General features: G+C 36.5%; 1 protein-coding gene across 1 annotated transcript; it reads right to left on the bottom strand.

The window, feature by feature from the left end:
* Nucleotides 1-1,203: 1,203 nt before the first annotated feature.
* hs3st3l (heparan sulfate (glucosamine) 3-O-sulfotransferase 3-like) lies at nucleotides 1,204-17,363 on the bottom strand. The gene is made up of 2 exons (XM_016528124.1): nucleotides 16,649-17,363; nucleotides 1,204-2,476 (listed from the first exon to the last, which is right to left on the bottom strand). Exons 1-2 carry the CDS (start codon nucleotides 17,059-17,061, stop codon nucleotides 1,858-1,860), a joined length of 1,032 nt encoding a protein of 343 aa, XP_016383610.1. The 5' UTR covers nucleotides 17,062-17,363; the 3' UTR covers nucleotides 1,204-1,857.
* Between the last annotated feature and the right edge of the window lie 9,299 nt (nucleotides 17,364-26,662).

Raw genomic sequence — 26,662 nt, forward strand, 5'->3', positions numbered from 1 at the left:
GAGTAGATTAACGTCGGTGGACTTGAACTTGAAAAATGGTGTGTATTGACGTCTTCTGATGTTCATTCATGTTTATTTCATGCTATAACTAGTAAAGAGGAAGAGATGAACGGTTCACGTGCCGCTTGAACTGGGCAGGTCTTTGCTAAGGCTCAATTGCGTTGCTTAAAAACTGGATGTGCAAAGCCATTCAGCACCAGATCTCACACTGACGGTAAGTAGTGTTCAGTTTACTGGTATTAGCATAGTGCATATTGATTTACCATTTGATGAAACTATACCTACAGGCTGTTACAGTAGAGAGAAATAAATGTTGTTCTTTTGAACTTTCTTTCATCAAAGAATCCTGAAAAATAAAATGTATCATGGTTGCCACAAAAATATGAAGCGAACTTGAAAAATGGTGTGTATTGACGTCTTCTGATGTTCATTCATGTTTATTTCATGCTATAACTAGTAAAGAGGAGGAGATGAACGGTTCACGTGCCGCTTGAACTGAGCAGGTCTTTGCTAAGGCTCAATTGCGTTGCTTAAAAACTGGATGTGCAAAGCCATTCAGCACCAGATCTCACACTGACGGTAAGTAGTGTTCAGTTTACTGGTATTAGCATAGTGCATATTGATTTACCATTTGATGAAACTATACCTACAGGCTGTTACAGTAGAGAGAAATAAATGTTGTTCTTTTGAACTTTCTTTCATCAAAGAATCCTGAAAAATAAAATGTATCATGGTTGCCACAAAAATATGAAGCAGCACAACTGTTTTCAACATTGATAATAAACAGAAATGTTTCTTGAGCAGCAAATCAGCATATTAGAATGATTTCTGAAGGATCGTGTGACACTGAAGACTGGAGTAATGATGCTGAAAATTCAGCTTTGATCACAGTTATAAATTGGGACATCGAAAAGCTGTTTTCAATATTTAACATTATTATTGTTTTTACTGTAGTTGTGACTAAATAAATGCAGCCTTGGTGAGCAGAAGAGCTTTCTTTTGAAAACATCAAACTCTCCAAACTTTTGAATGGTAGTTCACCTTTTGCACTTTTATTAGCCAAAAGCACCATGAGGTGATTTTGTTGACGTGATACAGTTAATCATTTTATTTCAGAATTATATGAAACATTGAAAAAAAAACAAATGGTTAAGTGGTTATTTTGCATTAACATTTATATTACATTTGACCAATTTGGGGGATTTAAACAGAGCAAAAGCAACTACACAGGAACTTAAAATAATTTATTGGCTTTCTAGTGGGCTGCATTTCAGACTAGTGCAAATTCATGCATGCAGAGGGGAAATTCAAAAGGACCGGCCTCATCTGCATATTGTCTACATTTGAACCAATTACAGCAGACAATCTAAACCAATTTGAGCCACTGGATGTAGAATGTGATTGTAGACCAGCCCACACGGAGGCGCTACAATGTCTCTTTCTGTTCTGTGTAAATACTGCAACGATGACAAATATGTCTATGCTACACAGTTTATTTCAAATCCAGACTCTTTCTGATACGAAGGATCGAACAGACATGATTGAAGCTTGACTAAGCAACGTAAAAAAAGACATCAAAATGGCAAGAGCAGAAAAGTGCTACTTAAACGGATGATTTAAGGTCATTTCTATCAGTTCCCTCAAGCTGAGTCACACCGACGGTATGAAAAGACTACTGTAACCTGAAGTGTGCAGACCTCTATTTATCTGGCAGACGCATTGATTTGAACAGCTACGGAGCCATCGGCCATCCTAGGATATCACATTTTAGACCGACATTATGAGTTTAATCTTAAGCCTCATGCTCAAGAAATCAACCGCAGTATGGAGCCATTACGTGTTAATGGTCAGAAAAGGTCATTGCCATCCAAAGTCCATGCCTGCCATTTGATAGAACTTGAGGTTGTGAGGCTGGTAGAATTCCCTCAGTTTCTGAATGACCTCCGGGTCGATTTTAGGATGCGTTCTGCCTTTGGTTTTGCCCAGACAGTGGGGTTTGCTACTGCCTTCTGGCTTTTTGAGGCAAGGGAAGCCCTTGGTCTTGTTGAAGTAGAAGTGTTTATCTGTGATGATCCTCTGCAGGCCGAGGAAGTCCTGCACTCGGCCCAACTCGCCCGCCGGGTCGCTTATCAGCCTCTCACCATGGACAAAGTGGATCTGCGAGAGCGGAAAGTAGGCCAGCCATCGCTCCAGGTGTCTGGCGTACAGGCCGATGTACAGCGGGCTCCAGAGAGAGTCTATCTGTCCCATAGATCGGTTCTTGAACGTCAGGCTCGCGAAGCTGGGGATGTCGGGCGTCTTGGAGATGATCTGGGTGTAGTCTGAAATGGCGCGGGTGATGGGGTCCCGCACCACCACGATCAGCTTGATGTCGCGTGACATGGCGTGGATGCGGCCCGGCGTCTCTGGGGAGACGAAGTATCTGGGCGTTTTCTCCATTACAATTTGCCCGTTGAGGGCTTTAGGCATCATGCTCCTAAAAGATGAGAAGAGCAGGGATACTTGATTACCGTATTGACCCGAATATAAGACGATGTTTTTTTCTTGGAAATACATCTAAAAAAACGCGGTCGTCTTATATTCAGGGTCTAGACTTTGACATGTCAATAATACACCCACAACAATAGGTGGCGCCAAATACACATAAAACGAGTGTGCCATGAAATACGTAATGTAATGCGTGTTGGAAAGATCGCCAGTAAAAACAAAAGAAAAAGAAAACCTGACAGCTGCAGTTATAACATAAATTCTACTGTTCTTCAATGTTTTATTTATGTTCGAATAAATCCATAAAGTTTTTATGACAGCCAACAAACATGTTTATATAAAAAAACTAATTGAAGTAGAAATATTACCGTATTGTCCCGAATATAAGACTATGTTTTTTTCTTGGAAATACATCTGAAAAAACGCGGTTGTCTTATATTCAGGGTCTAGACTTTGACATGTCAATAATACACCCACAACACTAGGTGGCGCCAAAACCGCATAAAACGAGTGTGCCATGAAATACGTAATGTAATGCGTGTTGTAAAGATCTCGAGTAAAAACAAAAGAAAAAGAAAAGCTTACAGCTGCATGAGTCGTGACTGTCACGTTAGCCTGATGGGACCAACTCTACTTCTACTGTTAATAAGATTTTGGTAGGCTACTATTAGATGGATATCCTAAATGTCCTAATTCAGATGGGCTACCTGTTTTTTTTTTTTTTAATGGTATATCAAAAGTTGTATTTTTTTTAAATGTGATTGTTGGTACATTTTACCAGTTTTTACCATACTTTCAAAACAAAAATTAAAATAGGAAAAATATGCAATATGAAAATAATTGAAGACAAAATGTGTTTTACTGAGAAAAAACAAGATTTGGTTTTTAAAAAGCCTTTTTCCAAAAGGTACATCTGGAAAAAGGGGGGTCGTCTTATAATCGGGGGTCGTCTTTTTATGGGCGAATACGGTACTTTACATCAGTCAATACTACATCAGAAATGTTCACTTGTTTTGAGTAACCTGTGCAGTAAGTCAAAAGTACATTTATATTGAAGATTCATTCTCTGGAAAGCCTAGCCTCGAGTAAATTTATCTCTATTGTTTTAACTTGTTTTTAAATGTTTAAATTTTTACTGAGAAAATGGCATTTGTTAAGAATAGGGTGTATTAAACAGGGTTATTATAATTAACTAAAACTAAAACTTGAAGTAACAAAATTTACAAAATAAAATTGAACTGAAATGCAATAAAATATAACTTATAACTTAAGTAAAAAAATATATATATTTTACTTAAGCTATTTGCCAAAGCAACTTTTATCATTTTCATTTAGTTTAACTTAATGTAGGATATGAAAATAAATAAAAATGAATAAAAACTATATAGACACATTTTTTTTTTTTTTAAATTGACAAAAAAAACACAAATTTACAAAAACACAACAAAATTACTAGTTTAACTAAAATGGAGCATTTTGAAAATGGAAAAATACAAATATTAAAACTAATTCAGAATATTAAAAGAATCTTACTAAGAAAACAATTATTATTCTGATATGGATTTTCTACATAGAATTCACTATAAAATACGAACATATTAAAACTGTAAGAGGTAAGGATAAATGCAAAAGTAAATTATTTCTGCTGCTCAAAATTTGCTTCAGAATTAAACAGGGTGTATAAAATGACTTTTTATGATTGCACATGGATTCTTTTCGTAGAATGAGGAAGAAAATATATTATTTGTAGTACATTGTGTACTATTGTATACAATGTAAAATGCTAAAGCTTTTCTCATATAAACATTTATTATTGTAAAAAAAAAAAAAAAAAACTGAGACTACATGAAGAACATAAACAAACCCTACATTATCATAACTTAAAAGCAGTTAAAACTGCAGCCAAAAAGTCAAAAAAGTTTCCAAGAGGAAATTCCTCATTTGGGACATAACAGCGCCATCTGTCTATCCAGAGGAATGTAACACAGGTTAAGAGTGTTACTTAAAGGAACACTGCACTATTTTTGAAAATAGGCTCATTTTCCAACTCCCCTAGAGTTCTGCAAAATATCATTGCGCCTGCTGCACTCATGGTACGACAGCAAAGTTCCTTGATTATTATGCCGGAATGAGAGTATAGTTCCTAGCCATATCAGCCTAGAAAATCGCAACTTTTCATTTTCCGTCGGTCTTAGTACATGATGTAACTACAGAAGAGTCAAGTTTTAAATAGGAAAAATATAGAAACTCTTTGGTCATTTTTGAGCGAGATGCTAACGGTCTAATCAGATTCAATGATCTATGCTAAGCTACAGCTAAAAGTGCTACCGCCAGACCCGGAGATCGCCTGAATGGATTCGAAAACGGTAAAACTCAACTGTTTAACTCTAGGGGAGTTGGAAAATGAGCCTATTTTCAAAAATAGTGGAGTGTTCCTTTAAGCTGTATACTTAGTATGTCGACATTTTTTTTTCTAGCTGAATAAATTTTAAAATTAAACAAATGACAATTAAATTTGAAATAGTCCCTTCAGACATCTAAATACCAGGGTTATCATTGATAAGTTAAATTAAAATCATAAAAACGTAATTTCTTGAAATGGAATACATATCAACTGAAATAAAATTAAATCAATAAAAAACATTAAACTTTTCTTTATTTCAGCCACTTGCCAGGGCAAAATTTATTATTTTTGTTTAGTAAGTTGAAGCAAATAATTCAAATTACAAAAAAAAAAAAATAATTAAAATCTAGGCCCGGTTTCATAGACCGGCTTAGCCTAAACCAGGATTAGGCCATAGTTCAATCAGGACATTTAAGTAATTTTTATAAACATGCCTTAGTAAAAAAAAAAGCATTACTGGTGTGCATCTTAAGACAAAACAAAGGCACTGACATGTTTTAAGATCAGTCAGTGCACGTTTCTTTCAGCTGAAACAGCTCAGATTTACATTTTAGTCTAGGACTAGGCTTAAGCCTTGTCTGTGAAACCGGGGGCTAATGACATAAAATGACAAAATTACCAAAACTTTAAACAAATTTAAAATAAAAACAGAAAATATAATATAAAAATAAAATTTTATTCTAAATATTAACAAAAACTATAGTATTTTATATCATTGATACTAAAATAACACTGCTACATACTTTTTGCACTTTTGAACTCTAATCTGATTACCAATAAAGAAGAGTTAGGAAAGTCATCAAGTAAAGTAGACTTACTTTAGAAACTTACTTTTCCTTCCCTACCACCATCAATCTTGCGTTTCCACACATCTGTTTTACTTAAGAGCTGGATCGCGACTGCCAGCCCAGTATTGATCATCTAAATCACATCCCGCCCCCAGCGGCCCGGCGCACATGACCTAATGAGGTGACACAGCGTTCTGTCCTCGAGCAGATCAGCCCAGGCCACACGCTCCACTGTGCCTCTTATTGGCTGTAAATGAGAAGTCAGCCGGCTCCGAATGTGCATCAGTAATGCTGCTTATCGTGCAGATGTGCAGCCGGCATCAATCACGGCGGGTTACCAACATACACGGGAAAACAAATGGAATGTGCGCATGTCTTTCTTAGCGTTGGCAGATGGGACTCATTTGTTTTAAGTGGCTCACAGGCGCACCAGCTTTAATGGTCCACCTGCACCCCACCTGCCTTTGCAACACGACCACAACTAATGTCTATTTAAGGGACTCCAAGTCCAAATCTATCAAGCTCTGAGAAGTCAAATAGACCAACAAAAACTGAGCGTGAAATGCCAGAACAGAGCAGCAGTCAAACACAAGACAAAGTAGATAATGAAGAATGTGCTCAGATAAAACAAATTACTTCTGTGGTAATAAAAGCCATTATATTATGAGGAATCAGAATGTTATCAGAAGATAAAAATGATTGATGAATAAAACGATCAGAACGTTCAGAACTCAAAACCAAAAATTATTGAGACTAAACTACAAAAATAGACTCTTTCTGAACTTCTGTGATTTGGTGACATCAAAGTGGATAAATGCATGGATGCAAGACCGCCCACATTTACATGTCAGCGATGCCTATTACGTGATCAGAAACCTGGCCAATGAGGAGAATAAGAAGTATTATTCTTCTTTTTTTTTTTTTTATTCTTTAACTATTTAATTAAAATTGAACGTAAACAGGATTCGGAATTGTGAATGAGGAGAATAAGAAGTATTATTCTTCATTTTTTTTTTTTTATTCTTTAACTATTTAATTAAAATTGAACGTAAACAGGATTCGGAATTGTGAATCAAATTAAAGTAAAATTAAAATAAAATGAACTGAAATTTATAGAATCAATATCTAACTGTAATCTAATCTAAGTGTCATCTTTAACTGTAATGGCAATTTTGTCAAGACAAACTTTGGTTGATGGCTTGACAAAGCCTTGAATGAAATTTTGAGGAAAATTTTAATAGGCCAAATCTGTTTGAAATGTCATCTATAGAAATGTGTACTTCATTTAACTATAGTTCTTTATATTTAACAAACAGAATGCATTACTTGTTTAAGTTTTCTGAATTGTAAATTTCACGTCATTGCAGTTCAACTTCCTGTGGGGTGTGGCCAATGAAATTCACAGGGGGGGTTTCTTAAAGGGACAGTTCACGAATACATGAAAATTTGCTGAAAATGTACTCATCCTCATGCAATCCATCATTAACCGTTGCTAAAATACGAGTCCATAATCCATAATGACATAATAAAAGTCCATCTCCTATTGTCCTCTCACATCAAAATCCACCCACATAGTTGTTTATAGCTGTTTTGGCTTGTAAACGGTGTTTCATTTGTGCATGTTTTCTCTATCCTGAGTCAGACCAGACCACTTTTCCACTGGAGGAAGTGTTATTATGGACTCGTTTTAGTTAAAAATGTTTTGTTTCTTACAAACATGCAGCTTTTGGCTTCACAAGATGTTAACTGATGGACTGGAGTGATGTGGATTACTTGTGGATTATTGTGATGTTTTTATCAGCTGTTTGAACTCTCATTCTGACGGCACCCATTCACTGCAGAGCATCCATTGGTGAGCAAGTGATGCAATGCTACATTTCTCCAAATCTGATGAAGAAACAAACTCATCTGCATCTTGGATGGCCTAAAGGTGAGGACGTTTTCAGCTCATTTTTATTTTTGGGTTAACTATTGGGCATAAAATTGATGAACATGACCATTCATAAAATGAAAATGGTTATGCAAAACTATATATTATATAGTTATAGTTTTATACATAAAATATGATATTTTACGACAAGGCTTTTACTAACATTACAAGTAAACCTTTAAAAAAGCAAGTAACTGTGGAATTCCAAACTATCAAGGACACAGTTTTTAAATATACGAGGCTCAGTGGGTCAGACCCAGATTGCATTTGATCAAAGAGATGACAAAGACGTATACTGTCATCATGCTGTTCAGATGGGTCACTGAGGATGGGCCATATGATGCCTCTAGTGTCCTCTGGCAGGGGACAGACTCACATCGCTGTGCCAGCCGTCCCTGCAGCGCAAGCTCCTATCGATACAACAACACGTCAGCCATGCCAATCCCCAGACCTCCCTGCATTATCAATGACTTCATCTGAGAAAGCACTTAGCCTAAAGACTTCCCTGTTTACCTATGCCTATTATGGGGCCAGCAAGTCTATTAGATCCCGCCATTAATTATTCACTTGCTTCAAGCGATGTGACCGCTTCGTACTTGCATGTGCCACTGAGAGTTTGTCCTCCAGCTAATGCAAGGATTTCTGATGTCCACCGACCATTGAACATTACGGGATACAGAGGAATGTGTTCAATAACACTGGATATGGGTCAATGCTTATTTGTTGCACTCTATTAACTTATCCAACAATACTATATTATTATTTAATATACAATAATAAAATGTAAATGCACCTCCGCTGATGAGCATGTTTCTGATTTCTGAAAGACAATTATTTTGATATCTTTGGGAGCATAAAGTAAAAAAAATGTCAGGGTGATATAGCACCATAATAACATAAAAAGGCTCTTAAAAGAATAAAAATTCTTTAAACTAATTTTTTTTAAGTAGATGTCTTTTATTATTATTTCTTAGAGAAAAAAACAAAGCTGCTTCACTGCATATTAGATATTTGAAAAACATTTTATCCACAGGACATGATGTGTCAAAGTCAATAAGTCTCATAAAATAAAATATAATTTGATCTTTAATTGATAATTTGAATTTAATTGTGTGAGTGCCCAAAAACATCAGTGATATTTCTGAATTGATCATTTATGAAAATAATGATGATTATGAGTTTTTTTAAAACCAGGAATAAATAGATATATTTCTGATGTTTTACTAGATTTTTACTTTTTTATTGTGGACACTAGTGAATATATGTACACAATTCAGTAGATTCTTATTTGCTTTAAATTAACTGAGACAATCTAAGATAAGAACAAAGATACTGATCCAAAGGAACATCAATTGAATTCAGATTAGCCTGTGAGTTGAAGTCAGTAATTCAGTTTATATTGAATATATGCTTGCTTGTGAGAATTTGCGTAAAACTTAAACAGCCTTTTTGTAATCTTGAATTGGCTATATGATCAGCTGGCATGATATTCTGAATAATTAAAACTTAAAATAGACACATTTTACAGAATCCAACACAAAGCCAGGCCTGATTCAGAACAGGTAAGTCTTTGTTAGTTAGATGTTCACAGAACATGAAGACCAATCTAAGCAGTATGGATTGTCTGTAAGCTTTGAAGCGGCTTCATTGTTTGGCACATTGCTCGGTGTCGTCCAATCCCAGCAGCCCACAGGAGCCGGTGGATAGGTCTCCCCTAATTGAGGCTGCATTTGGCCGGGCCTCTCTGAGGTATCCTGAATAAACCAAATGGTGCCGTGGGTATTGATCATGATGGGGGTATGGTAATGCGGGCCTCAGCTGCTGCGGGTGGCAGGTGGAGTTTGTAGATGGGCCACTCTATGGCCTCATCAGCAGCTTGCTGTGCACAAACAGATGTGAGGCAATTACCCTGTCTTCAGCAATGGATGTAATATGATTTTTTTCATTCCAATGAATCTGTTTAATGGGATGATGAAGCCTTTCGTTTTTCATTTTTAGAAATGCTGACTTACAAATAAACAGCTCTCGCACACCTGGGCGCTCATGGACAGGTGCGTTATTACAATTTAAAGAATAGAAATGTCCCACACTGACATGGCTTGAATGTCTTTGTTTTAACATTTTAGCACAAAAAAAAAAAGAAGAAGAAGAAGCATATCAGCATATTTGAATGATTTCTGAAGGATCATGTGACACTGAAGACTGGAGTATTTCTTAGAGAAAAAAACAAAGCTGCTTCACTGCATATTAGATATTTGAAAAACATTTTATCCACAGGACATGATGTGTCAAAGTCAATAAGTCTCATAAAATAAAATATAATTTGATCTTTAATGACATGTGTGAGTGCCCAAAAACATCAGTGATATTTCTGAATTGATCATTTTATATTTAAAAAAAATAATTTTACTTTGAAAAGATACCTTTAAAACATTTATGAAAATAATGATGATTATGAGTTTTTTTAAAACCAGGAATAAATAGATATATTTCTGATGTTTTACTAGATTTTTACTTTTTTATTGTGGACACTAGTGAATATATGTACACAATTCAGTAGATTCTTATTTGCTTTAAATTAACTGAGACAATCTAAGATAAGAACAAAGATACTGATCCAAAGGAACATCAATTGAATTCAGATTAGCCTGTGAGTTGAAGTCAGTAATTCAGTTTATATTGAATATATGCTTGCTTGTGAGAATTTGCGTAAAACTTAAACAGCCTTTTTGTAATCTTGAATTGGCTATATGATCAGCTGGCATGATATTCTGAATAATTAAAACTTAAAATAGACACATTTTACAGAATCCAACACAAAGCCAGGCCTGATTCAGAACAGGTAAGTCTTTGTTAGTTAGATGTTCACAGAACATGAAGACCAATCTAAGCAGTATGGATTGTCTGTAAGCTTTGAAGCGGCTTCATTGTTTGGCACATTGCTCGGTGTCGTCCAATCCCAGCAGCCCACAGGAGCCGGTGGATAGGTCTCCCCTAATTGAGGCTGCATTTGGCCGGGCCTCTCTGAGGTATCCTGAATAAACCAAATGGTGCCGTGGGTATTGATCATGATGGGGGTATGGTAATGCGGGCCTCAGCTGCTGCGGGTGGCAGGTGGAGTTTGTAGATGGGCCACTCTATGGCCTCATCAGCAGCTTGCTGTGCACAAACAGATGTGAGGCAATTACCCTGTCTTCAGCAATGGATGTAATATGATTTTTTTCATTCCAATGAATCTGTTTAATGGGATGATGAAGCCTTTCGTTTTTCATTTTTAGAAATGCTGACTTACAAATAAACAGCTCTCGCACACCTGGGCGCTCATGGACAGGTGCGTTATTACAATTTAAAGAATAGAAATGTCCCACACTGACATGGCTTGAATGTCTTTGTTTTAACATTTTAGCACAAAAAAAAAAAGAAGAAGAAGAAGCATATCAGCATATTTGAATGATTTCTGAAGGATCATGTGACACTGAAGACTGGAGTAATGATGCTGAAAATTCAGATTTGATCACAGCAATAAATTATATTTTAACATTCACATACAAAACTAGCTATTTTAAAATGTGATAATATTTCACCATTTTTGATCAAATAAATGCAGCCTTGGTGAGCAAAAGAGACTTATTTTAAAAACATTACAAAATCATTCTGAAGTACTTCATTATTTTTAGTAAAATGGACTGAACTTTTGAAAATACTGTATATTCGCACAGAAAACAGCTATTTTAAATTGTAATGATATTTACACAATATTAGTGTTTTACTGTATTTTTGATCAAATAAAAAGAAGATTTCTAAAAGAAGATTTAAAAATGGTTGTGTGTGTGTGTATATATACAGTGGGTACGGAAAGTATTCAGACCCCCTTAAATTTTTCACTCTTTGTTATATTGCAGCCATTTGCTAAAATCATTTAAGTTAATTTTTTTTCCTCATTAATGTACACACAGCACCCCATACATACAGAAAAACACAGAATTGTTGACATCTTTGCAGATTTATTAAAAAAGAAAAACTGAAAAATGCTCAGTATTTAGTAGAAGCACCCATTTGATCTAATACAGCCATGAGTCTTTGGGAAAGATGCAACAAGTTTTTCACACATGGATTTGGGGATCCTCTGCCATTCCTCCTTGCAGATCCAATTGGTCAAATTTTCTTACATAGGAAAATTGGTCAGACATTTCTAGTAAATTTCACTAATAATTACAAAGGAATGGAAATGGAAAACATGAAATTTCGAAGTAGACAAAACAAAATAGTATTTTCTTGTGTAATGTCCTCCAATAATCTTTGTTTATAGTGTATAATAGTTGGTATTTGACTCATACATTACCAATAAAAAATTAACTGCAAAAAAAAAACTATTGAATAAAAACAGAAAAATATTGAAATGCAAGACGTGTTATGAACTGTACATTTTTTGTGCAAATACTTAAACACATTTTTCACTGCTGACACTTTGGAATAATTTGTGAAAATTAAGCATATTGAAGTGCTAAAATTTGGTCAATTCATGAAAAAATAAACAATTTAATGAAACCAATTTTTAAATATTAAATTCTGCAAAGCAAAACGGAATATACACTTGCAGTAAGACAATGGGGATTAGGAAGTGTGTGTGTGTGTGTGTGTGTGTACCTGTGCATTTAGGTGAACTGTAAAGGGATGATGTTGTGCGTGGGCAGTGTTGGGGATGATGTTGTGTGTGTGTGTGTGTGTGTGTATAATTTAGAGAGCTGTAATTAGATAAAGTTGCGGGTGTCCAATGGCAATAATGGGATAAAAGTGTGTTTTGGTTCAGGGGGAGCTCGGGGAGTGTGTATTTTGAAAGAGTTATAGGCTAAGTGATGTTATTTGCATAGGAGAGCTGTGTGATGTATTGATGGATGGCAGATGAAGCAGGGAGATGGAGAAGTGTGTGTGTGTGTGTGAGGGGGAGGGGACTGTAGAGACTGGATTAGTGTTAGTGCAGTGGTTTTAGCGACCAGAGGATCCAAACAAAAGTAGAAATACACAGAGTTTGTACAGTAGAGTATTCTTAATAGTCATTACCGTCTTGTTAAATATTTATTTGATTTATTACTACCATTACTAAAACATTTATTTATTTATTTATTTAATTTATAATCAACATTTTTCAATATTTATTTTATTATTTTACTACCATTAATAGCATTTATTTATTTATAGAGAAAGAGTTAAGGTGAGGAGTTACAGTGAGGCAGTGGAGTATTGCAGTGGAGTAACATTCATTATTTTGTTATTAAATGTTTATTTAAATATGTGAAATAACTATTTTACCCCCTTTTTTTTTTACCAACTACCAATACAAGCTTTTATTATTATTATTTTTTTATTACATTTACTGGCACATTATAATTTTTGTATCTGTCAATATTTATTTTATTACTTTTACCACCATTACTAGCATTTATTTATTTATTTACAGAGAAAGATATTGTACAGTAGAGCAGTGAAATATTGCTGCGGAGCCATGTAACTTTCATTATTTTGTTATTAAAAATTTGTTTTTAAATATGTTAAATATTTAATCTTTATTTTACCAACTTTACCATGACCCATATATATATATATATATATATATATATATAGTGTGTGTGTGTTTGGGCCCAACCATCCGTTTCTTTGCATATAGAGGCCATTAAAAAGCCAGTCAGTTGTAACTGTGCCCTGTCCACTTCCCAGAAACATCCATCATCAAGGGGCTCAGACGCCAGATCCCCATTCCCACTCCCCTGAGACACCTAATGAGAGCTGAATTACCATTGCACCATCTAGCCTTATGTTGATTCCATAAACTACAGTTAACTCACGCCAATACAGACACCTGGCCAAAATAAACATATATACACAAACAATTCACACCAGACTCCCACATGATGCCATCAGGCATCTATTTCATGTAGTATTATATATAATAACTGACAATCAGATCTGGCTCTTGTAGTACGAATCATGTTGTTTTGTTGTGTTTGTGCGAAAAGCATGTGGAAGTTGCAAAATCTCATCGTTTTCATTTGTAAAAGCTCTTGTATTCCTCTATTAATATCGCCATCCTATTTTGCAGCAGTATTTTGATGAGTCTATGTATTTGTGAAGTAGATGCACTACTCATATAGACAAGTGCATTAATAATTAATGGCCTCAAAAAAGCTCCTCTCGGGACAAGCCTATGAACTGCTATAAAGGCATGTCTCATTTCTGCATAACAAAACCAGGGATGCTCACAAACTAATTACGTTTTTTGGCGTGTAAACATATGCACGTTAAAAAAAATCAAATCCTCTTGCCAAAATCAAGGTTTGGCTGTGAATACAGGGGTATGAATTTAAACGGCCATTTTAATGACCGCTCCATGAATTGCAAATTAATTCCCATAATGTGATGACATCAGATGCAACACCAGCAAACCAAATTACAGCGCGTGACGCAGCACTATTATCACAGTGAAAGTGCATTCCAGAAGGACTGAAGAAAAACATGCTTCTTATTTTATCGGATGGTTCCAGGAAATCGGTCTTGAGATTTTCGGTTTGGCTCGCCTGTCCCTCTAGTACCTCTGAATCAATATATTGATGCTTTTCAGGCTTCAAAAACGGCAAATGTCTGTTTCAAAGCTCTCACATGATGGATAATGTTTAGATCTCAAATATTGTTCGCGTTCGCCCTCCTTCTCGTGCACTATTGAGGGTGACTTACAGCAAATAGATTTCTTTAAAGGAAAGTGACAGTATTGGCGTTTGAAACTTGAACTCGGAGTCTCGGCAGAATGAAACCTCTTGCTAATTGTAACTGAATCTAACCGGTTTAACTCTAGCGTGAAGTGAAGGTCAAGCATTGGCGCCAATCAATCGTAGAAACACTATAAGGACAAAACTCCATCTATCACCTCGGCCTTGTTCCAGATCTTATCCGCGCTTTTCTGCCATCTTTGGAAAAGATCTGAATTGAGATTGCAAAACCAGCATCCCACCCCCACCTACACCTACAGATTTAATCTACGCTTGATAACAAGATTAATGACCGGTCCATTCCATTAGACCCGAATAAGTCAGCGTGGACAGATTCCAGGATCTGCGTTTGTCCGCTTATCTGTGGCTCCTCTGACCATATGAAGTCCCTGGCGCAGATCATTATGTTTGGTGGAAAATGTGACTCGGGTTAAAGATCAATTGACAGGTCTCACAATAATGTCAAGTGGCCCGTCATGCTGTGAGGTCCATCTGGTCCCAGGAAGATGACAATCTGCCTGCTCTCGGCTCGTTCCTCTGAGCAGAACACTGGGGATTTATGTGCAGAACACAAAGGAATATCAAAGCAATATGCTTACAGGCAAACAACAACCGTAGAAGTGTTTCAAAAGCATTTTAATGTGGCCTCCGACACTAAGCGAGCCGATTTTGAATTGACAAAACAATCAATCAGCTGCTTAAAAGGTAAGTAATTGAGTTTTGTCAACTCTCTGAACAGTTCAAAGGCAGCGTGACAAACCATAAAATTGAGAGCGAGACTTTATTGAGGATACGGACAGAATCGCCAATGGGCTTGTTGATCAACCTGCCACTCTGTTTTCTAGACAAGCCAATAAATAACCGATTGACATGATGCCTAAGAGTGCAAGGCCTCGTTCCCAACAACTGCAGACTAAATTCCCTATCCGCCAAATTTGCCAGACACTTTTAGATGTTTCAAGATACCAAGACATATTTCAAATGCAGCAGTCGACACAAGTGTTCTCAATATAAAGGAACATCTGGCAACAGCTCCAGAGATGATTAACACTGCCATCTATCCAGCCCCACTTCAGTGGATTGCAATAGCCAGATGGCATTATTTTTCTCACTCAAACCTTTACGAATATCATAATATGGACTAGTGTTATACTGATACCACGCCTCATCAAATAATACGCTTTTGGGAGTAGATTGCATTGAGGTCACGCAGTGGTGAAATTCGCACTTTCGGACAGTAGCGTTAGCTTGTGCAAATGTAACAGTGCCTGCCAACATATTACATAAAAATATAAAGGAATGTACTACAACACAAGCTATCCTAAAGAAACGCTGCATGCAAAGTTGCATAACTGTTTAGGAAAGTGTAAGTGCACTGTAAATAAAATGTGTGACTTTGTATTGTATTCTTGGATAACAGTTGCTGCTTAGTTTTACTGTAGCAGTTGCAATATTATGATGCCCACTGTCCAAGGAACCAATATGCAATGCAGTGCATGAATAATGCAGTTGCATTTTACTTTAACTATGCACTGATTTATTTTGCTCTTGCAGCAATTGTTGTTATTATGTTGTTACTTTGACTTATTGGTATGTAATGTTCTTATTGATTGATTGATTTAAAAATATTTCACCATTCAGTAATTTCACAACTTTCTCCGTGACTTCATTCTGCTGTACACAAAAGAAAATATTTTTTTTTTAAAGTGTTTTTTGTCCTTTAAGGGAAAGTTAATGTTGTTCGAAACCCAAGATTGGTCCAAAATATCTTCTGTGTTCCGTAGTGACATTAGGATGAGTAGTTCATTTTTTTAAAGATTTATTTTTGGGATTTTGTCTTTTGTTTTAATAGGACAGATAGTTGACAGGAAGCAACGTGGGAGAGGGGTTGGGATCAGGAAAGTTCCACAAGCCGGGACTCGAACTCGGGACACCCGAATATGTCGGCACACTGCCCACGAGGATATCGGTACCGATGATGAGTAGTTCATGACAGAATTTTAATATTGGGTGCACTGGCCCTTTAAGTGTCAATCACTAAACTTTGCTTATTTTAATGACACCAGCTAATTAACAATACAAAAGGATTCCCCCCACCCCCGACTCAATTTTCATTTTGGGGTGCATACAATGATCTAGCATGCTCTAATGTCACAGAAGTCCGAATGCAGTGTTTAAGTTTACGTTAAAGTACTTTAAAGCAATATTATATTGCAGTTCCAATCATTAACGGGCTAAGCACAACAACATGCAATTCACGTTTCTGTGTCATTATTACCTGTACCAGCCGAGTCCGCGCATGTAGTGCCTGTCAAAGAAGTGCGGTTCGGAGCCGAGCGCGCGGACGTCCGGATGAAGCCTCAGGAACTCCAGGAGCGCACGCGTGCCTCCCTTCTTCACTCCGATGATGAGCGCGTCTGGGAGGCGCCGGCTCGCGGTCCAGTCCTTCCCTGAGCTGTTTCCATCCACGCCATCATCCGCCACATAGTCAGGCGCCGTCAATATCTCTCTCAGCACGGTCTTATTGTACCATCCCAGCGGTGAGTTCTGCGAACTGTCCACCAAGTCCGGCTCGCAGCATCCCAGCAGAAAGTAGAGGATCGAGACGCAGATGATGCTGAAGGAAAACATGATGACTAGTTTTTGCAAGAGTCTCCGGAGGTCCAGGGGCGCGTTGCTAAAAGTTGCCATCCCTTTGAGGACGCTCTGTAGACGGCCATTCTCTTCAGGACTTTATTCGCTTCACTTTGACCAGCTGGTAGCCAAACGCGCGAATGACAGCGGGCGCGTCCCATTCCGAGCGCTTCGCGGAGCGGCATTCCTCAACCAAATCCGCTTTGTAGAGTGTCATCGTGTCAGAGGGAGATCGAGGGGACTCGTACTTCCATGCTTTGCGCGGACGGTAGAAACAGAGGTTGTAATATCCGTGCAGGAGAGCGAGGATGCGACTGTCCCGGGAGGATTGCTGTCCTGAAGCCGCTCTCATTCATTCATGAAAGTGCGCGCAGCGCTTCAGATGAGTTTGATTGGAGGGTGACAGCTGGAGGCGGGTTTAATGCTGCTCTACTGATACATCAGATGAGCATGGGGTGAAATATGGCGTGCATTATTTTTCCATTATTTGGACACAGTGATGTGCATTAATATTTGCTCTCCTTATATTAATAATAGTAGGGTTGTTTACCCCAGAAAAGTGCAAACAGAGAACGCAAAAAAAAAGGATCATAAAATGTAGTCCACATTTGGTGCAGTTCCCAACTCTCATTCAGTTTATGTGCATATTTAAATATATTAAAACAGGACAGAAGTTTTCACACTTTTTACTCCAGTACACATTTTATTTCTGAAACTCAGTTTATGTACAGGATATATAGGCTACTCTATGCTCTGTATATAACCTATTCTTGGATACAAAAAGGTATTGACAATTTTCAAACTATTGAATTAGTTGATTTGTTTTCAGATTGATTTGTTATTGTTCAGGACACAAACACCTGTCACCATATTATACAGGGTAATTTCTCACAGTGAAACCCGATTACAGGCTTTAAATAGCAAAACAAGGAAACAAACAAAAATATGGAATACTCTAATTGTTTACCCAATAAATATAATTCATTAACCGTATTCATTTATAACACATTGTTGTCATTAAAATGCGACAACTTGCCCCCTTATAATAATAGTAGGGTTGTTTACCCCAGAAAAGTGCAAACAGAGAACGCAAAAAAAAAAACGACCATAAAATGTAGTCCACATTTGGTGCAGTTCCCAACTCTCATTCAGTTTATGTGCATATTTAAATATATTAAAACAGGACAGAAGTTTTCACACTTTTTACTCCAGTACACATTTTATTTCTGAAACTCAGTTTATGTACAGGATATATAGGCTACTCTATGCTCTGTATATAACCTATTCTTGGATACAAAAAGGTATTGACAATTTTCAAACTATTGAATTAGTTGATTTGTTTTCAGATTGATTTGTTATTGTTCAGGACACAAACACCTGTCACCATATTATACAGGGTAATTTCTCACAGTGAAACCCGATTACAGGCTTTAAATAGCAAAACAAGGAAACAAACAAAAATATGGAATACTCTAATTGTTTACCCAATAAATATAATTCATTAACCGTATTCATTTATAACACATTGTTGTCATTAAAATGCGACAACTTGCCCCAAACTGACAAAGTCCTGTGAACATGTTTTAATATGCGGAAATTTAAATGAAATACAAGAGCTATGAGCAGAAATTCACAATAAAAATATGACCAGTTGCTTAGAGAAAATTGATATTTTAACATTCTTGCCTTCCTTTGCATACGTGACCGCACAAAGGCAGTGCATTGTTTGATTTGTATTCAGCAATTTTATTATTTTCACAATTATGCTAAATGTTTTTTTTAACATAGTTTTATTTTTTTTAAAAGACGGAAGATAACATGAAAATATCCAGAGAAAATACATTTTTATATATATTTTAACTCCCCACCCCCACCCACCAAAGCATCCAACAATTTAAGGCAAGGCCGAGATATGCACATATTTTCAAATACAAAATTGCAACACATATACACATATCAATCAGTAGAGTGAGAGCTATTTATTGCCTGGGCCAATATTTGGTTATTTTCCAGAAACTAAACAGATCCCAATTTTTGTGGTAGTCCTTTAGTTTGCATTTTATACTGTAGTTTTTCTTTCCAATACAATGTAATGTGCCAGATCTTTCAAACAATGGTCAATGGCCAGTAGAATGCTACTAAACATCTTGCAATAACTAGTCATTTTAGTGTGATAACCTGGTAATGATAAACTTACAGGAAATAAACCCAAAGCATGTCAGGGGTAACTGGAATTGGTTTAGAAATTTAGGAAATTAGTGTTATCATTTTTTGCCAGAATGTCTTAATCACCTCACATTACCAAATACAGTGAAAGAATGTCCCCTTTTGAAACATATATCTGGGATGTTTGGGTTAAACTTCTTTAACTTTTCAGGGGTGACATAAGTATGCATTATCCAGTTGTATTGGATCAACTTAAATCCAAGTATTAATTGACAAATTCTGGGCTTTAACACATATCTGGCTCCATTCTAAATCTGAAAGGTCATATTGCAAATCTATACCCCAAGCTTCACAAATATGGTAAATTATTGGTACTTATAGATATTCCAATTTTCAGAAATGCGTTTTCCATAAGCGAGTAAGTTTTTACAATCGGTTACGACAATAAATTATTTTCTAAGACTTAAAGGGATAGTTCACCCAAAAATGAATATTTGATGTCGATCTGCTTACCCCCAGGGCATCCAAGATGTAGGTGACTTTGTTTCTTCAGTAGAACACATATGATGATTTTTAACTTTAACCGTTGCAGTCTATCAGTCGTATAATGCATGGCAATGGTAACAAAATCTATGAGAGTAAAAAAAACATGCACAGACAAATCCAAATTAAACCCTGCGGCTCGTGACGACACATTGATGTCCTAAGACACGAAACGATCGGTTTGTGCCAGAAACCGAACAGTATTTATATCATTTTTTACCTCTAATACACCACTATGTCCAACTGTCTTTGGGCGTGCGCACGGCATCCGGTGCGTGAGGTGTGTACGCGCTCTGGCGTAGTTTACGCAAGCACCGGAAGTGATCTCTCGCGCGTATACGTCACTCATTGTTTACACAGTGCACAGTCATTGTAGGTACGATGGTTAATGAAAATGGTACTTACTTGCGCTTGTCCGGATTGTTCAAACCGACTTAAAACTAAAAGATTACGTTCTCTCGCGTGAACTCATTCGGGAGTGGTGACTTTCCACGTATTCCCAACTTCTGAGCCTGCTCGCCTGAAGTTATGGTTGATTGCTCTTCGGCTGGATATCAACACACCCATGAGCGTAAACTACGCCAGAGCGCGCACACACCTCACGCACCGGATGCCGTGCGCACTCTACTGAAGAAACAAAGTCACCTACATCTTGGATGCCCTGGGGGTAAGCAGATCAACATCAAATTTCCATTTTTGGGTGAAAAATTGCTATCCCTTTAAATTGCTGTCCAGTCCAGTATGGAAGCTCCACCGACCCATCACAGAATTGTTTTGTGAATAACGACTTAAATTTAGTTATCATATGGCTTCAGAAGATAATATTTGGATTAGATTCGGATTTGCATTCAAGGCTATCAAACATCAAAACCTTCAAATTTCTGCATGACTCCTCAGACCTCCAACAGAGCAAAGGCCTCCTTCTGTGAGCCTCGTCCAGATCCTAGCAATCAAACCGTCTTTTGTAACCGTTTCAAGATGTCAGGCGGGTGTTCTTGATCTCTTAATTGGTTTGGCATGTAGTCCAGTGATCAGATCAGCACAGTAAAGCTGCTGATCACATTACTTCACACAGGCACATGAGGACAGTGTTTACGCTCTCCGTTAGAAAGCATCTGCAGAAATGTTATTACATACGGCTGTTATTTTTAGGACACTATCATTAATGTACATTTACATTTAATCATTTAGCAGACGCTTTTATCCAATGTACAGGGACCAGATGACAGACAAAGTGCTGGACAGGGCAGATATAACTGTGGTTTTGTTACCTGCAAAAGCAGACTTCAGTAATGCTATATCAAGTAAACACTGAAAGCGTTTCATAGCTTTACAGTTCTGATATTTATTGCATTACGCTTAACGATCCTTTTGCATCATGACAGCATCAGGGTAAATGCATTACATGGCCATTTTGTGGTGATCTGTCTGGTTTATGGTGTGATTTATTTCTCCCATCTTCCGAGTGCAGATGTGACCGGGGTCAAAAGGTTAAACGTGCCCTCTCTTTAAAAGAGCCATACTTAGTCATTCTCCAAAATTTGTTGTGTTTTCTTCAAATCTATACTAATATAATAATACATAATGACATAGTGTAAATATAATGCAATACAACACAAATATAATAATCTCATTTGTCTTTCCACCACTTTTGTCTGTATAATCATCATATCTAAACAATAATGAGATTGCATGATAAAAAAATAATTTTTCTATGTGCATAATTTTCTAAATGCATTTAGGTGTCAAGCTATGATTTAAAGAGTGCCATTTTTTAATTAGAGCATTATAGTATTTTTTAAAATGCTATATTTAATTTTCTAAAATATTAAATATTGAAAAAATACATTAAATTATTGTAAAATTAACCAAAAAAGTAACGCTCTGATTTAAAAAAAAAAAAAAAAAAAAAAAACTCTTTAAATCATGGCTTTTCACCTGAATGCATTGGTAAGTGGCATGGTAGTATATCTGGCTGGATTTACCTGTTTGTTTTATCAATTTAACTTGTTTTCAAGGATCAGAGAACAAGGTTGCTCTAGTCAGTCCAAGCAATTGCACGTCTTCTATGTGCAGTCCAAGAACGGATTGCTGGATGATGAAGTAGCCATCTATAAAAATGTGACCCCTGGGTCAGGGCCAGTGAGCAGCAAGACTGATTTATTTCCTTCAGGCTAGAAAACACTGTTTTCATGAAAGTATAACGAGCAGCAGAGCTTTATTAAGCGTGCTGAGCCATACCTGGCTCGCCATTCTTGAAATTTTCAAATAAGAAATAATTGCTTTGCTCGCTGGCTGGCTTTCATTTTCTGCTGTGTGCAGGCAACGCACGCCCAATGAAAATCTGTATCCCGGGTTGTTTTCCCAGAGATATATGCTGTTGTTTGTGTCGAGAGGCAGTAAGATAAAGTTGCAGACGAAACCTTTCAATCTTTTGAAGGATGGAGCGGCCTGCCATAATTGCACAGAGGGCAGACTGAAATACCATTAGAATAGCGCCTTTCTACATTCAGACGCTCGCTTGGCAATTGACAGTCTATTATTCATCATGGATTAATGTTGTATGTGACACGGATGAGGAAAACTTAGTTTATATCCAGCTGGTCGCTTTTATGCATTCGTTAACCAGCGAATTTGCATATTTAAAACTGGTGTCATAAAATAGAAAGACATAACGTGTGAGAGTCTTAATACAATTTACATATCACGTGTACTATCTATTTGCAATGCTATGGCTTTTGTGTAGAAATTTAAAGATGGCCATCTAAGCATGACTGTTTGAATTTATATTAAATGGTAACACTTTGTAACATAATTTTAATAAATGCTGTAGAAGTAGTTGTCCATTGTTAGATTGTTAATTTCAGCATTTACTACATTTTTAAATTTAAAAGTTGCATCTGTTAAAAATTTGTTAATAAACTAAAATAATTGTATGAACACTAAACTAACATGAATGATCAAGGTATAATTAATATTTATTTATATTTAAAAAGCACAGTACATTTTCGTAGTTCTGCATACTGTTTTTTTATTGGATTATTGGAAAGTCTTTCTACTTAAAAAATTCTATTTAATTTAATATGTTTCTTGCCAATTCTTGGTAATTATTTGTAATATGTACTAGCAATTTCTGAGTAAAAACATCTATAAAAATGTGACCCCTGGGTCAGGGCCAGTGAGCAGCAAGACTGATTTATTTCCTTCAGGCTAGAAAACACTGTTTTCATGAAAGTATAACGAGCAGCAGAGCTTTATTAAGCGTGCTGAGCCATACCTGGCTCGCCATTCTTGAAATTTTCAAATAAGAAATAATTGCTTTGCTCGCTGGCTGGCTTTCATTTTCTGCTGTGTGCAGGCAACGCACGCCCAACGAAAATCTGTATCCCGGGTTGTTTTCCCAGAGATATATGCTGTTGTTTGTGTCGAGAGGCAGTAAGATAAAGTTGCAGACGAAACCTTTCAATCTTTTGAAGGATGGAGCGGCCTGCCATAATTGCACAGAGGGCAGACTGAAATACCATTAGAATAGCGCCTTTCTACATTCAGACGCTCGCTTGGCAATTGACAGTCTATTATTCATCATGGATTAATGTTGTATGTGACACGGATGAGGAAAACCAAGCACGGCGATCCACAGTTTGATGATGTCACAATGAGCTTTGTGTAACGCAATGAAAATATAATGGCTAGCTTTGCATCTAAAACATCACAGCTTCATTTGTTGCTTTCAAACTTTCTTCTCAAAGTCATTCGAGGGAAATCACTGCGGCTGCAGTAAAGACAAGCGCTTCATGAATTAACCAATGAATTGGCATCTCTAACTGGGCAACATGCAATATGGAAAAGCAGCTAAAAACAAACCGACAGCCTGGTGACGCGTGTGCTTAATGATGAGCGCCGGCTTGTGCTCGGACATTAATATTTCAGACGTCAAGGCTCTCATGTCATACATTACTGAAAACATCCTCGCCATGCTTTGTTGTCCCCTGTAGTCCTTTTGCACTGCCGCAAGAAAGACCTTAAAGCGATAGTTCACCCAAAAATGGAAATTATGTCATCGTTTACAAACTTTCAGGTCATTCCAGACTGGTATTAATTCACTTCTCCTGTGGAAAACAAAAGGATTATTAGAAAAAAATATTCTGGATGACCTTGTTATATAAAGTCACACTTTATACAATACAGGGCTGCGTTTCCCAAAAGCATCGTAAGCATAAATTGATCATAGAACCATTGGTGACATTGGCTTACAATTTTTTGGAAAACGCAGCCCAGATTGTTTCAAATTGGCTTCACATTAATAAACCAGAAAACAGTGCTATTAATGTTGTAAAACTCATAAATTACAACATTAATAGCATTAATCCCGGTGCTCCAGATGGCCAGTCCACCACTGTACCTACAGATTAAAAACAAACAACGAAATAGTGTGTACACTACAGTAGCCTACATGTTTTCATATCATTATAAAGTAATTAATTTATTGACTATATGCTGCATTAGTGAAAAAAAGACTGTTTAGGTTAAGGCTGAGATTACACGACCAAAACTCACGCAAGTCTGACCCAAATGTTTTTGATAGTTACCATGTATTTGCATTAGTTTATGTCCAGCTGGTCGCTTTTATACATTCGTTAACCAGCGAATTTGCATATTCAGTGTGTCTAACTAATCACTAAAAAAGGTTGCATTTCTAAGCCTGCGTGGTTTATTCATCTGAAGTCCTCTGCAGGTCTCGGGACAGACTGTGTGCTAATGGTTTAACCCCAGTTAATCATCCCAATGTTGGACAAGCTTCTCTGTGCAGCACCTGTATAGTTGGAGTTAATCACTTTATTCATCCTGTGAAGCACAAAACCCTCTTAAATTGAAAGCCAGATTAGCAGTAGAGACAGGCATTTTAATTCAGCGCTGAAGATGCTTAGTCTGTGCTGTCAGAAGATTTAAGGCTGGATAACTAACTATATTGACCTGCAAACCCAACTGGAATATTTCTGCCATACCAATAAATACATATCATTGCAGTTTCCAAAAGAAATGAATTTAGCAATACATTTTCTTTCACAATAAATGTCATCCCACACAATTTTTTTTTGCAATTTTTTGCAATTAACTTTGACAGCCCTAAAAGTACATAATAATAACTTTTAATAATAATAATAATTTTCTTCTCTCAAATATTTTGAGGATTCCCTAAAACTGAATCCTCCAGTTTGACAATCCCAGATATAGATGTATTTGTACAGATTATTTAACATGTATTTATGTTCAAATAAAACATTTAAGCACATTAGCTCTCCTAATATTGTATTTCAGTGGCATTAGATGTACAATGGAATATAATATGAGCCAGTTAGTATGTGACATATTATTTATGTGACATCTTAAATAGGTAGAAAGGTGTTTTGCTTTGAAAGGACAATGTTTTTAGGACACATGAGTATCTGAGATGGGTCTCAACTCAAAACAAGCTCATTTAACACAGAGAGCGAGCGAGAGAGAGAGAGAGAGAGAGAGAGCGAGAGATTACTACCTGCTGAATGTCTGACCTGATTCCCTGTGAGCCAGAACACATCTGGTAGGGTTGTTTAATAAGACTGTTGTAAATAGTGAGGATTACAGATCACTTTAGGGTGGGGGTAAAACATCATGACAACAGAGCTGTTATCCTCATAAATCTGCCTGTATTTGTTCTGAAAAGTCTGCCGGATTAATGAGTATGGAGATATGGGCCAGTAATCCGCTCCGTTGTTGGCGTCACCTTTCCTGCTGCGCAGGGTGTCACTTAATTCCACAGCACTTCCTGTGGCGTCCCATTTGTGGCCATTGTGGGTGTTACATTGGATTATGAATTTACAGTAAGTGTGTCACTTTTAAAACCATTCTTTGTTAGATTTGAAATGTCTGTGCTGTCCAAATTCAGTCACATTGGTTTTATTATAGTTCAGAAAACCGTCAAAATTAATGTCAGCCCTGGAATGCGGAGTCCAGTAGAACAACTAGCTTTGAAAAGCAAATGAAAAATGAGTTTGAATAGTCACAATCAAGTCATACTTATGTTCTGATATGAGTTGGTCATCTGCTTTTTTGTTAAAAAAGAAGAAAAGTTTAGGTTTTGGTAGTAAAATTATTAAAATAAAATAACCAACAAACAATTATAATCAAAAACCAACTAAATGACAGTGGTATTATTATCTATATGGGGTGAGAAAGATGGCAAATTCAATTCTCTCAGAAATTGTATTTTATTTTTTATAAAACAAGTAAAAATTGAATGTTTATGTTTGTGGATTAATATTAAACTTCTATTTATATTGATATATTTATGCATTCTCTGAGAATTGAACCTATGATCTTGGTGTTGTTAATGACGTGCTATTAGGAGCATTTTATTTATTTAAGTTTAATAATACATTCAGATTTATAGATAAATTAAAATGTATTTATTTAGTTTTTTATTTTTACATTTTATTTATTTATGTATTGGTTACTTGCTTGCTATGGCTTTTAATTTTAGAAACAACATGTTGTCCTTACATTATCATGCTTAAAGGGGTCATATGACGTTGCTAAAAATAACATTATTTTGTGTATTTGGTGTAATGAAATGTGTTTATGCGGTTTAAGGTCCAAAAAACACATTATTTTCCACATACTGTACATTATTGTTGCTCCTCTATGCCCCACCTTCGATTTCCTTGATTTTTACAAAGCTCATTGTTCTGAAAAGCGAGGTGTGCTGTGATTGGCCAGCTATCCAGTGCGTTGTGATTGGCCGAATACCTCAAGCGTGTGACGGAAATGTTACGTCCCTACCATATTGGTGATGCCTTGTCCCGGCCGGAGCCACGAGACATAAACATTAAAACCCATTATAAACGAGGCATTTGTTGCATCCAGTGGGGACATAAATACTGATTATAATGACTTATACTGTCCTTTTACG

The sequence above is a fragment of the Sinocyclocheilus rhinocerous genome, unplaced genomic scaffold (genome assembly GCF_001515625.1).
Source record: "Sinocyclocheilus rhinocerous isolate Xijiao unplaced genomic scaffold, SAMN03320098_v1.1 scaffold792, whole genome shotgun sequence".
NCBI lineage: Eukaryota > Metazoa > Chordata > Actinopteri > Cypriniformes > Cyprinidae > Sinocyclocheilus > Sinocyclocheilus rhinocerous.

What these genes read in the sequence shown, in the direction of transcription:
- hs3st3l (XM_016528124.1), bottom strand. Translation starts at nt 17,061, where the DNA reads ATGGCAACTTTTAGCAACGCGCCCCTGGACCTCCGGAGACTCTTGCAA. An exon ending in CGCGGACTCGGCTGGTACAG is followed by an intron (nt 2,477 to 16,648) that starts GTAATAATGACA and finishes CTCATCTTTTAG; the next exon opens with GAGCATGATGCCTAAAGCCC.